The 14299-nt window shown below is 36.1% G+C and overlaps 1 protein-coding gene across 1 annotated transcript in view; it reads left to right on the plus strand.

Annotated features, from left to right (window-relative positions):
• Nucleotides 1–5887: 5887 nt before the first annotated feature.
• LOC121425254 overlaps nucleotides 5888–14299 on the plus strand; it is a 38218-nt gene continuing 29806 nt past the window's right edge. Inside the window, exon 1 of the mRNA XM_041621273.1 lies at nucleotides 5888–7173. Within this exon, the coding sequence (XP_041477207.1) occupies nucleotides 6672–7173 (502 nt within the window). The 5' untranslated portion in view covers nucleotides 5888–6671. The remainder of the gene's footprint in view (nucleotides 7174–14299) is intronic.

Raw genomic sequence — 14299 nt, forward strand, 5'->3', positions numbered from 1 at the left:
GCCCTGATCACATCGAGATAGTACCCATTTTGCCCTCGCCACAAAACAACTCAGTCAGACGTTACACCTTGGGTAAAGGGTGCATTGTCAAAGCCAGACGAAATAAATGTATCGAATAAAATTGTTTGAAAATGAACTTATCAATGACATAAGCTTTCTGGTAATGAGCCATGACTAATAATTAGACGAGTCCGATGAGGCGAGTAATATAGATCAAGCGTGATTTTCATTAGGACGATTTTCTTTCAAAAAAAAAAACCTTCACAATATTTATCTGGGAGGTTAAAGAAGAAAAAAAATATTATGATAAGTAGATGAATGACGTTTACAGAACAATAAAAAAGTATAAAGAGAAAGAAACATAAATAAAATGAGATAGAGATAGAGAGAGAGGGGGGGGGGGTGGGTTGGGTGGAGGTGCAGATAATTAAGGAAAACAAACAAGTGGTTAAACATTTTAGAACCAAATGATATGTTGTAAATATATGTATGAAAATCGTCACAATTATTACTCCTATATCAAATCCAATGGTTTCATCTATAACAAATTATTTTATTCTTATCTTCTATTTTCAAACCACATGCGGTAATAATCACTTCGTATAAATTTTTCGAAACACTTGATCTGGTAACAAACTAAATACAAAACATCATGAAATTAGCAAGAAGATTGAATCAACTGAGTTTGAACCACTGAATGGAACTGCCTTTGATAAATTTGAGTGTCCCGTGCAACTGAGAACTTCTCACAATCTCGCCCTACTTTAAAAGGTAATTGAATCCTATTTTTCAAGATATCTTAAGTTGCCCCTAAACCATGCGCTGTGACGCGGAAGAATAAGAAATGCCTTTGCCTCTTGTCATGATTGTTGTTTATACATAGTTAATAGAGCCATGTCGATCACCCCTCAATGTGTTGATCCAACTGATTAATACGCTTATGATATTTCTTTTTTTTACAGGAAAGAAAAGATTCCATTATTCTAAGCTGAAATGGCTATAAATTCCTTGCTACTTCACTTACACCTAACTGTATGTAAAACACGAAGTGGTGGCGTATCAGGAAGGGGTCTGGTCGGCAGGAGGGGGCGGCCCCGTTCTCAATTTTTTTTCAAGAAATGAAATGAACGGAGAAAACATTGAGGCTTGATTTCAAATTCAGCTTCAATCAAAATGATTACGAATCGACTTTAGCACCCAAGACATTAAGAGCCATCAATCATGGTTAACACACGAACAGTATTATGAAACACAATTATCGTTTGGAATGTACCATAGCACTTATAGGTGCTTACTTTTATGATTACTTTACACTTATTTATTTTTGAGTGGTGAGTCCTCTTTGGTATAGTCTTGCAATTTTCTGATAAGATAATCCTCTATTTTTATGGCATTGCAATCTTTTACACACTTAGGTAAGAATGTGAAAAATTGCACCCCAATGCAGCACCGGTAGCCCAGTATAACTAAAAAAGGGAGAAAATCACCTTTTGCTCCTGTTTGCAACCAGGTGCCACTTTTCACCTTTTAAGGTACTTTAGTTTTATTCTGACGTTCAGTAGGTCAATAATTGCACCCTCTCCTAAGAGTACAACTCTTCACCCTAAATTGGTTTAAAATGTTGCTAATTGCATCCTTGAAGGGATGATCCAGAGTGAAAATATTCATATCCCAATAAATACAGTAAAATTCACAGAGCAAAATGCTGAAAATTTTATCAAAATCGGATAACGAGTAAAATAGTTAATGAATTTTAAAGATTCGCATCATTCCGGTGAAACAGTTCTAGGCATTTCTTTATGAATATTCATTAGGTGGGCTGATGATGTCATATCCCCACTTGCTATTTTGTATTTTATTATATGAAATTAGGTTTATTCAAAATTTTTCTACCAAGAACTAAAACAATTAGATTGACAACTGATTAAGTGCACTAGTTACTTATTGTCAAAACCTCTTTCATCATAATGGAGACACATCATTTACACATGAATGGAAAAAATGGAACAATTCTGATTTCATGTAATAACTTAAGAAATAGGAAAATGGGGACGTGACATCATCAGCCCACCTAATAAATATTCATAAAGACATGCCTAGAACTGTTTCACCAGAATGATGCGAATCTTTAAAATTCAATAACTTCGTTATTTGTTATCCGATTTTGATGAAATTTTCAGCATTTTGCTTTGTGAATTTTACTCTATTTATTAAGACATAGGTAGATATTTTCAGCCCGGACCATCCCTTTGAGGTTGCAACTTAGGCTTCTGAATGTGCCGCAGACTTGCATCCTCAAAAGACCTCCTAGTCTTGCAATTGAAGGGTGCAAATTTGCAGCCTTTTTATATTATGTGTGATTATTTACGTATTGACAGTGTATACAGTATAATAAAACACACTACAAATACACCGCCTGTGTTAACTCCATTTATTGTCTGCAAATTCTGAGCTGAAAAAATGAAGTCCCTATTCTTGCTAGATAGTTTTTTTTTTACTTGCATCTATACCCTCTTTAAATCCTGTTCCATGATCGCATTGTCATGTTTAGAGGAGTTGTTTTGTAATTGGTTAAGTATAAGTCTAAATTCTAACTTTAATACCCGGATAAAACCGAAACGATGCCACAATAGGAGCCCATATAGTTACCCTGTGACATATTTCATGTTACTGTGTTACGTAGACATACAAAACCAAATCAGCTACAACAACAACAGCAAGACGAGTCATAAATCAAGCAAATACAAAGACGGAATTGTGCAATTATGTCTGGGAATAACATTAAGACTGCTTAGGAATTAAGTGAGAACATTTATTACCCGAAAAGAAAGTTATTCACCTGAAGCTTAACATGACAAGATCCAGATGGCCAATTTTCCAATTTTAAAGAATGGTCTTTGGTCTCACTATGCTGTCTAAGATTGAAATGTATTCGTCCCATTATTAGGACATATGTCCAACCAAATACCTTGAATAGCCATTCTGTGATTTATGTGTCACATATTTTTGCGATTATAAGATCCGCTGCAATCCCATTTTATTCAATTTCAAACGAAGCTCAGATAGTGACATATCTACATGTTCTTAAGAGCGAGAGAGAAGGGTAGAGGAAAAAGTCATTTCTTTACACCCCTATTCGGGGATCAATACTCTCCCCTTTTGTGGGGCGCTACCAATACCTATTCGGATAAAGCCATTAATCCAAATTAACAGATTAGGGGTCCATAGCGGTAGAATCGCAAAAGCCCCGTTTTAGCGGCATTTTGTGAGCTAAATGACCTCATGAAAAGAGACTGATCTCCCAATTTAAGACCAAGACGGTTCGGATGAAACCTATCAAACTGAAGTTTCGATCGATTGTATCATGGAGCTCGTCATTTCGTGCAGAGAGGGGAGACATAGCGGCACACACTTGTTGAATACACCGTGTATTGTCCGAGATCGTTTCAACTCGACCGGGCGCCTTTTGCTCAAGAGGTCTTCGAGCGCCGCATTGTGTCTCACTTACATCTAAACACAATACCCGTTGTTTGACACAAGTAGTCTAATAGATCCCTACTTCTTCAGGGCTCTTTTGATTTAAAAACGCTATGTTCTTTTCCCTTGGGAGTGTTGGGGGTCTTCAGTAAGATCATGACACAGGCGGAGAATGACCTCTTTATGAAGTCAAGATAATGAAGTGGGACCGTATCGAACGGACCACTTAAATGTATATCCTTAATTTAATAGGGCCTATCCTTCATATCTGATACCTAACCCATGACTCACAGAGATCAAAACGTGGATTCAGAAAAGGAGAAGCAATCGCTTCCTTTTGTGCCCTTGATAATCACGGTCAAAAACAGTTTTAGTGGACAGGTATAAAATCAAACGACACGCCTCAACTCATTTAAACTAAATAAGTCAAAGACTTTAAAGATTTTGACTCTTTAAAGACTTGGACTTGAACGATTTTAGACTTCTTTCTCCAAACTCCCATTTCCGAATTTTAATCTGTTTATGTATCGCTTCTTTTGAAGTTTGATACTGGTTCATTGCAAATAATTGTTCAATTTTACGCATCAAGATTGGAAAGAAATATTGAGAAAGGTAATTTTGCTCTCTTTATTTTGTTTTTTATTGTTTGAATCATACAATATTTCATTTTTATAGATTTGAAAATAAAGACCAACTTGACTAAACCATATAGTATTAAACAATGCTAATTCCATGGAGGAATCAAGCGTTGTATCACTTGACAATGAGGAGAAATTAGAATATTTCATATTTCATACTAATAAAATACAAAAGAAATAGCGAGTGGATGACGTCATCAGTCTCCTCATTTGCACACCAGTCAGGATGTGCATAATAACTGTTTTGTTGAAATCAAACGAAACTTTAAAATGTCATACATCCGATTTTGATGAAATTTTCAGTATTATGCTTGTTGGATTTTTCTCTTTTTATTTAAATCAACTTTTTGTTGGGGTGGACTTGTCCTTTGAAAGTCGCCTTTGCGTGATACCTTATGTCTTCATGATGACATGTTACAATTTAGATGTCGACTTGGCAATATATCATTATGTCACCATGACGACTAGTCAGTTTTTAGAAGTTGGCTTGCCATTTATGTCTCCATGGCGCCATGTGACATTTTAGAAGTCGACTTGTCATGGCGATGCCTTAAACTGTTTCCATGACAACATTAAATACTTCGAAGTTGACTTGTCGTGATGCCATGTCTCAATGACGACATGCAACTTTTTTAGAAGTCGACTTCACAAGATATCATATATCAACATGACGACAAATCAGATTTTTGAAGTCTACTTGGCAAGAGGCACACCAGCTCAAGTAGAAGGCACCACTGGCAGACTGGTGTACAGATGGGGGGGGGGGGGTGGCTTGGGGGCCAGGAACCCCCCCAAAAAAAAATCATGACTAAGAAAAAAGGGAGAAAACAAATGGAAGGACAAAGTGTGAATTATGATTCTGTATTTTCTGAATATTATGCAAAAATCTATCATTAAATTCGATTTTTGGTATTAAAAATGCCATTATCGCTCTGCCAGGCCCCTAATGGTCTCGCTCATTGCGCCATGCACAGGATGGCTTTTTAAAGACTCTGTTACTTTCAGACATATCATTATTCACATGTGTTTATGAAAAGAAGAGGTAATTGTTCATTTATCATTAACCATCAAACAGAAAATTTATGGAAATATGCAGAAACAGCTAAAAATGACGTCACAAATGAATATGACGATAGACGCATCTCTTTTTAGGACTGGGTGATGTTCAAACGGTGAACTAATTAATAATAACTTAAAAAATCTCGTTCGATATGCAGTATATCTATGTTCGAGGTTGGTGATTCAAAAATGTTATTCCTTACCTCCATTGAATTATTGAATTCAGAATTTCTTTGAGAAAGTATTGCCCCAAATGCTCTTTGAATCGATCATACACAAGGCCTACATTTAATAGATTTCTTTCCTTTTAACCATCGCATTCTAGCTGATGAGTTTAGTCACTTGGAATAGTTGGTGATATTTGCTTAAATTTTTGAGACATATATCTGCATCACTTTTTAAAAAAAATCCAATTTAAATCAATATAATTTAAATCATGTTCAATCGAACAATCCTTTGGCTTAAACTTATTTCTTCACAGTGATTTCGCTACAAAAAGTTGTAGCTCTTTTCAGGTCAATATTATGATGAAATCAATCAAAACACTCATGCGCAATGAATAATGGAAATATTTCTACTACGTAACGTCTTCGAAATTGTTATTCATCCTCATCAATTTCTCTCCCTCACTCGCATACGCACATCCACTCGCATACGCACATCCACCCTCACGCACGCACGCGCGCACATACTCGGCTACACATTACTATACCCCCTTCCCTCGCGCTCTCTTTGTCATAATTATTATCTGGCTCTTCAATTTAGGGGTTATATCGCGGCTAGTATGCCTATTTAGGACTGATTGATGGCTGTGTTTGATGCGGCCAACCAAACCCCCCAAGAACACCCGTGCGTTAAATAGATACGTCAAGCTTGCCCAATCGACACAAGGCACCTCAGTCTCGCTCAGGCATGGACCGGCAGAGCTTCACTCATGATACCATTATCTGTTCAGATACAGTAACAGATGATTCGATAGAGGGGCACAGAGGAAGCGAATAAAGCAAGAAAAGAAATAGAAGGATCGTTGATGCACGACGGGGGATAGAAGAGAGGGAAAAAAGTATATGCGAGAGAGCGACAGACTGAGAAAAAATAGACAGAGAGAAAGAAAAGGAGGAGCGCTAAAACCTCTGCGCCCGATTGCGTTTCGTACGAGATTCTAAAGCTCATTTTAAGCCGAGTTTACGCACTGATATAGACCAGTACCGGGGACTCGTTTAAAACATTTCTTGGCTTCCTTTTTATCAACTTTGGCTCCATTTTCCCAGCCCTGTCTCTCTTCCATCATACCCCGGCAGGATGACTCGTATCCAAGATTTTCCCTGAAACACTTTTCTCCAATAGCATCACCAAGCTCTGAGCTTCTCAATGAAGAATAATCAAAACGACGTCGCAGGTGTAGTCTGGTGGTCATTTTAGCTCGCTGACATCGTCGAGCAGGGATATCTATCCATTCATGCTGTCGTTTGGTGGTTATTTACGAACGAATCCAACATGATGATGCCCAACTTTGCCCTGGCCACGATCCGGATCTCTTTTATTCTTGTCATTTTATCACGGGTTACAAGTTCGCCCCTCGACCCGACGGACCAGTATGGGAAGAGGCGGCGAGGTGGGTCGGCATCGCGACGCCCGCCGGGCGGCTTACGGTCCGAACAGGAGGCCCCTCCATGGCGTGAAAACGATTCACCGTACGGTAAAAACGACCAGGAGTCGAACGACGTCGATGACGACGAACAAACGGAAGAAGAGGACGACTATTCGGATTATTCAGAACCTAAGGTAGAAGGGGATGCCGAAAGGCGGTTACTGACTTCATTTGGTCTCTCTAAATTACCGAAGCTTGATAAGAAAGCGGTGAAAGAAGCCCCTTCCTTCATGTTAGATCTGTATGAAAAGTTACAAGGTTCACAAAATGATAAAACCTCGGAGGATTTTAACGATGCTGACGATGCAACACCAGCAGCGAACACAGTCAGAAGTTATTCTGAGACAGGTAAGATTAAATCATTGTACTATTCATTTACAGAATAATAACATGGGGTAAAGAACCAACAATTGGCATGAATAGCGGAGAATGCTGTCATTTCTGTGTTTATAATCATAATCATCAATAATGATTGTGTTTTAATGATTGTACATTTAAAGAAGTGTCGAGCATGATGTGTCAGTGTATACAAATACGAAAGTATCGTCTCCATTCATTTTCTATATGTTTGTTTTTCTCGCAATGCATTGATAAGAGTTCCAATGCAATTAAAGCTTGCTCTGATAGCCTGCAAAGGGCTCGGAACCAGCCCTAACGTATACGGCGCCACCCGACCCGTGTCGCCACTGGCAAATTAAGCCAACATGGTGTTGTATAGATCTCGGACACCATGCCATCCCCACTAGGAGACCTTACATTTATATCAATGTCCAGTCACATGGCGAAGCTGTAATTAAACTAACATTGCATCGGACAGATAAAATGAATAAGTACTACGCTTGCCAGTCTAATAACACGATGTTAGGGTGATTTGAAAGCAACTGTGTATATCACTTGGTGAATGGAGTTGAATATCAAACTCGGTATTGGATGTGATTTCACGTATTATAAAGATTCGAATGTGAACTTTGTGAAGAGCTGAGATAAAGGAACCATAAAATGTTCTACTTCTTACGATCAACATATGAATTAACCTGCTCTAGTTGACATGCAGCAATAGGTAAAAGGGAGAAAAAAAGGAACTCAAGAAAGCTTATCGAAAGTAAAGATAAATATTTCCCCATTAAGAAAAAGCAAATTCCAGTGTATATTCTGCAATATAGACAGCAATAATGACGTTTTTTGAAAATCAGGGGTCAACAGATTATATCCTGAATAAGTAGTTACAAATTACATGAATTGCCACTTTTCATGTCACTCCGTTAACAACAACACCAACAAAAAACTCTTTTTTTAAATTTTTAAGGACAATTATGTTTGAGTATTAGCTGTAAGTGCCCTTTTAAACCAGTGTTTCAAACGTAGCAATTATATGGGTAAAATCCTGTGCATTATATGTTTTATACGAAAGTGAAGATGGTGATAGGGATCCTTAATTATCGATAAATCATTTCTCATTTCAAAATCATGGCTGGTCAATATAACTAGTCATTAGTCATGTTAGTACTGGTAAGCTAATATAAATTACTAGTCACGTGAAATATTTCAGCCAATTACGAGCCATATCACCACATTAACATAAATAAATGCTAGAATACCACGTGTCAACAATATCATGCACCAGTGTTTTCTAATTGCATTATCTAACATGATCTATATACCTATCGGTGGGTGTTAGCACAATTTTTTGAGTCCCAAAATAGTCAGATTTTAGTGGAAAAGGCAGCATCATGTGATCTAGGGATTCTTTAATACAAACACCTTTATCAGATGATCGAAAAATAATAATTCGAACGAATGTGAGGAGGTGAGATGGAAAGAAAAGGGATACCAAGGTTACATCGTTGTGAAGTCAAGGAAGCTTTGAAAAGGAATGATTAACTGTGTATGGGTAATGGAGTGGGGAGGGACTTCATTATTTCACGCAGTCATCACAGACCCCATGGGAATGCATCCCATTCATGACTCGTTCCCCTGCAATCACATCGAACTCGAAAGATGAGGCAAACATCATCTCATCATTTTCATAACCGTAGCATATAGTATCACACGGAGTTCTTCCTTCTCATCACAACTATTTCACAAAACCAATGATAAAAACTTGTTTAGATTACTGAACATGCTTTACATGCTTTATGTATTGAATGTATTATGCTTGGAAAAGTTTCCTAATTTTGTGACAAAATGTGAAGTCCTCTCAAAACAAATCAGTAAAAAATAACCAGATGATCGGGTCAGCTGGGTACATCTGTTATTCTAGTCATATTTGACTATTTTCTAGTCGTATTTTACTAGAACAGACTTATTCCTGACTAAAATATACGTCAGAAATGTGAATAGACTGTCTAGATATATTATGTGCACCCAGCTGACTACTGATCTAGTCAATTTGAGTGATAAGTTTTAAGAATGTATATATTACGAGCGTGCAACTTAAAGTTTACGTCACTCGCAGGAAGGATAACATTCAGACTTTTTTTATACGGCTGTGTACTGTGTGTTAGAACATTATCTGATTTCATAGAGCACTCTATAATTCTTTACTATCCCACATTCATTTGATAAATTATTTCTAGACGTATGTACTCTGATCTCGATTGTGGTTGTTCTTTTAATAATTTCAATTACTCATTCACAAACGATTATCAAGTGAATTACTTTTTTCTTGGAAGCAATCAAAGAGGTACCCAGAAATCATCAAAACATGCAATTCCACATCAATTAAAATCATTGTTTAAGAAAATGGCCATTTGATTTGATATTGTTTGAATCATAATCACGTTTTTCATTCATGCATTCATTCATGAAAAATGATCAGTAAAATTGCATTTAAATTACGAAAGAATCGAAATGCAAATTATTGGTGAATGTACATTTGTTTAGATTTAGATTTATTGATTTATTTCATTTCTTTTCATTTTTCACACACATATCAAAAATACATAAATACAAATACATAAATGCAATTATAAACAAAATGAACAAAAGTAATGACCTAACATTTGCGAAAGTGTATAAGGGAAAAAATAAGAGAAAAATCCAACAAGCATAACACCGCGAATTTCATCAAAATCGGATGTAAAATAAACAAGTTACGACATTTTTAAGTTTCGCTTAATTTAAAAAAAACAGTTATGCACATCGTGGGCGGTAGCATGAAATCACTCACTCACTCACTATTGCTCTTGTGTTTTATTATATGAAATGTGAATTATTTTAATTTTCTCGTCATTGTCCTGTGAGACAAGGTTTTACTCCTCTCTGAACATACTGAACATGTGGTATTATTGTTATAACATCTTATGGTTCAGTCAAGTTGTTCCTTAATGTCAAATTGGTAAAAATTAAAATATTGTATATTTCAAACAATAAAAAACAAAATAAATAGTGAGTGATGGACATCATCCATTCTATCATTAATGTCACCGAGTTGTGCATATAACTGTTTTGTGAAAAATAAGCGAAACCCTAAAATATCGTAACATTCTTATTTTAGATCCGATTTCACTTGAGTGCTGTGGTTGCTGCAGGTGAACGAAATTAAAGGTCAAGTCCACCCCAGAAAAAAATGTTGATTTGAAAGAGAAAAACTCTTTCAAATCATAATTCGTTTCCCAACAGGTTTTAACCACCGCATGACTGCTATGATTATGTCATTCTAGATTTACATAAATTTATCTTTTTTTAATTGTACAAACTTGACCCAACTTTAGAGTTCAAAAAATGTATGAAGCACTTTTCTGTACATGTTATGTGTTTGCTGTGGCGTCATGTAAGTTTTTAAGAAGAACAAATATATAATGTATAAGTATTTGATAGGAATCGAAGAATGATTAAATGGCCAAGTGGATGAATAAGCAAATATATGTAATGATGGATGCAGAAAATAAAATGCTGATTGATATATTGCAATCCATTTTACATAAACGGTATCGCATGGTATAAATTGTCCAATTCGAAATCCCTCTTGAAGAAAAAATAGAACATTTTCCCTTGCGCATTCATGACACCAGAAGATTCATAAAATAGAACACACTTATTCGATGGAAGATAATGATACGCACAGGGGCGGATCCAGGCTTTTCCAAAAGTGTGGGGGGCACATTTTCCAGATGAAAATTTGAGAAGCAAAAAAGAAAAAATGACCCTTACTTTCAAAAGGAGGAGGGGTGGTACAGTTTGGTTTTAACGGCATTTTTACATTACAAATTTAATCATGCCTTGCCTCTCAAGGGGGGGGGGGCGAGCCGGTTGTGCCCCCCGTGGATCCGCCAGTTAGTGGATACGCAGGTGATATCATGTGTGACCTCAGGCTTTTATAACACCCCGTAGTACAATCATTCAAAATGAAGTAGAAATGTGTATAGTATATACAACAATCATGGTGGCCAATTAATCAAAACTTCACCAGAAAATTCGATACTCTTTGTTCGATTGATATGAACATATTTTCGATTCATTGGTGGGGAGCTGATTATACGAGAGGGGTTTTAGACGCAATGATTCATTATTGCTTAATCGTCGCTATCCAGTGTGATTTATCCAATATTCAGGCTGGATACTATTCTTGAAACCCGATGGAATGTGAGGGTAATTTTCAATCGTACTATTTGATACCTATTATTCAAACATGGAATTTGTATCAATAGTAAAGTTCTTGAGTGGAACATTTATAGTGGTATTTGTAGTATAGTATAAATGTATTTACACATTAAGCTCAATTTACTAATAGTGAAGTGGCTGTATAAAGTCACTTAGCAAACAAAGCTGTTCTTCCTTTGGTATTTTCAAATTGGCTGGCGATACCGTTAAAAATACTTCCTTTTCAGAGGTAGTTATTACATTTAAATAGAAATAGACAGGTTAAACGAATTTTAAAATAATATAGGGCCAAGTAGGGAGCCTTGAGGGACTCTATAACCTTCATATAACCCTGCAGAACAGACGTCGGTAACCTGCATGATACAATAATCTGCTCAGGCCTATGAAAAATTGAGAAATTATCACTTATATCAGCTGCTATTAGGTATCTGTTATTAGAATTGGCAATCCATAATTGATCAGAAAGTACCCCCCAAAAAAAAACCTACGGAAGATTCATTAAAGGAGAATGAAACCATTGGAACAAGATAGCTTGTGTGAAAACAGAAAAATCAAAGAAACAGATCAACAAAAGTTTGAGAAAAATCGGACAAATAATGAGAAAGTTATGAGCATTTGAATATTGCGATCACTATTGCTATGGAGATAGCAAATTGGCAATGCGACAAAGATGTGTGATGTCACTGATGAACAACTCTCCCCATTACTTTAATATATATTTCACTTGAATTGCCTGTTTTATCACATCTATCCATAGATCATGTGTTCTTTCTACATGAGGGCATGTAATACATATTTTTTAAGAATACATAATGGATAAAGAGTTTGTATCATCGTAAGAAAAAGCAAAAAGAGACATTTTGAGGGTATTTTATAGTCCACCAAAGGGAAAGTTGTTCATCAGTGACATCACACATTCTTGTTGCATTGCCAATGGGAGGATCTCCATAGCATTAGTGATTGTAATATTCAAATGCTCATAACTTTCTCATTAATTAGCCGATTTTTCTCAAACTTTCTTTATTCTTATTCTTTGATTTTTCTGTTTCTACACAAGCCTATTTGTTCCAAAGGTTTCATTCCCCTTTAATTAAATAATGTAAAAGCCACTTTTGATCATTAATTTTCATTCTTACACTCAATTTAATTATCTCATCAATACAAGTTTATCTCAGTTAGACAACACGTTCTCTTTTTGTTTCTTGTTCATTTAAAAAAATGATCATGTACGTATTTTCGTTTTCGTCCATTATGTTACGGATCGGATAAAACAATTTAACTCATATTTGTTAATATTTTGCTCTCTCCCTACTATTTGAAAGACTTCAAAGATTTTTGTTTATTTTGAAATCGTTGTTGATATTTATGTGATGCTCTTAATATACTTTGTTTATGAAGGTTATTCATTCCTACTCCCCTACTCATCAATTTGATCTTGATCTTGTAAATTGAAAAAAAAAAATGATAATAATACTCCAATTTTTTTTTTCTCACTGTACGCCATATTTGTCCACCTGACTCTTTAAACTAAACATTTTCTCAATTATCATTGTACATCAGACATCAGACATGCTTTTACCTCTGACATGTATGACAAAGTAAAGCACCCTATATATCTGACGTCCACAACCAATGAAATTCATTTACCCGTCATATTCATTCTACATATACACTACTGTAGCTGGATTACGATCTATTTCTAACAGATTATGTGAAAGCTTTGTTGATAATAAAAATCATCAGCATGGTTATTATTGCTAGTTAGGCGTCAATGGTCATATTAAGCCAATGCTTATAAATAGCTTCTCTCTCCACCATTCCAATGCAATGAATATTAATTAATACGTCGAAGGGGACCAACTGCAAAAGTAGGCTGGCTCATGGAGTCAAGACTGAACTCTATTTCCACTTGATTTGTGTACAAATCACCAAGCGTGCATCTGTTTTCCTCTTTCTTTTGAGGTCCAATCTGTCACAGACCATCGCTGAAAACAAATATTATTTGAGGACTACAACAAAAGTTATATCAGGTATGATTTATAGAATATACAGTTCACCCCAGACCCTGAAAGGCTGACACTATTGATGTGTAAGACCGTGTCGACAGGCCAAGCTTGTTAGTGTACAGAATTACCAAGCAAAAGAAAATTGGCCAAATTACGTACGAATTACTACAATTACAGTCATCATCGGACAAGGTAGACCTCACACACGTAGCCACCGATGGAATTAGTTACTTTATTTCTGGAAAGAAATACAAAGGAGCATTTGCATCCAACATTCAACCAGCAAATGCGGTGTCAGACCAAAATAGTCTCCAGTTCAACATGGTGTTTCCCTCTATTTCACAGTTTCGAACAATAATGGGGGAACTGTATGCATCGAACACAGGTTTACGATCAATCGCAAAATGGCAATGAAGGATCGAGTTTATTGAAACATGCATATTTTGTTTACAAGACTAACCGGGGGTCAATCAGAATAGCTATTTCAATTTTTGTTTAAAACCTCACGGCCGAAAACGAATATTTCACAAACAGTTATTTTCACCAGAGATTTTGCACCAAACAAAAACACACAAGGGGGGGGGGGGGTAAAACACGCTTGTCCTTATTTCAACCATGGACCTAAATGTATGATATAGGTACATGTTTCAACCAAGTTGAAATTAGCGCTATATGCATAAATAGGACATCCCTGGATGGTCATGTAGGTTGTGGAAGGTTTCTCATCTAATGAAACTTCATGACATTACCGTCCAAATGTCATTCCTATTACATGCTACCATACAGTCTCAGGTTATGTTGATTTAATGAGGACTCGATTAAAGCTTTTGATAATTCTTTATTACGTTTGCTGTTAAAAGGTATTA

The sequence above is a fragment of the Lytechinus variegatus genome, chromosome 12 (genome assembly GCF_018143015.1).
Source record: "Lytechinus variegatus isolate NC3 chromosome 12, Lvar_3.0, whole genome shotgun sequence".
In the NCBI taxonomy this organism is placed as follows: domain Eukaryota; kingdom Metazoa; phylum Echinodermata; class Echinoidea; order Temnopleuroida; family Toxopneustidae; genus Lytechinus; species Lytechinus variegatus.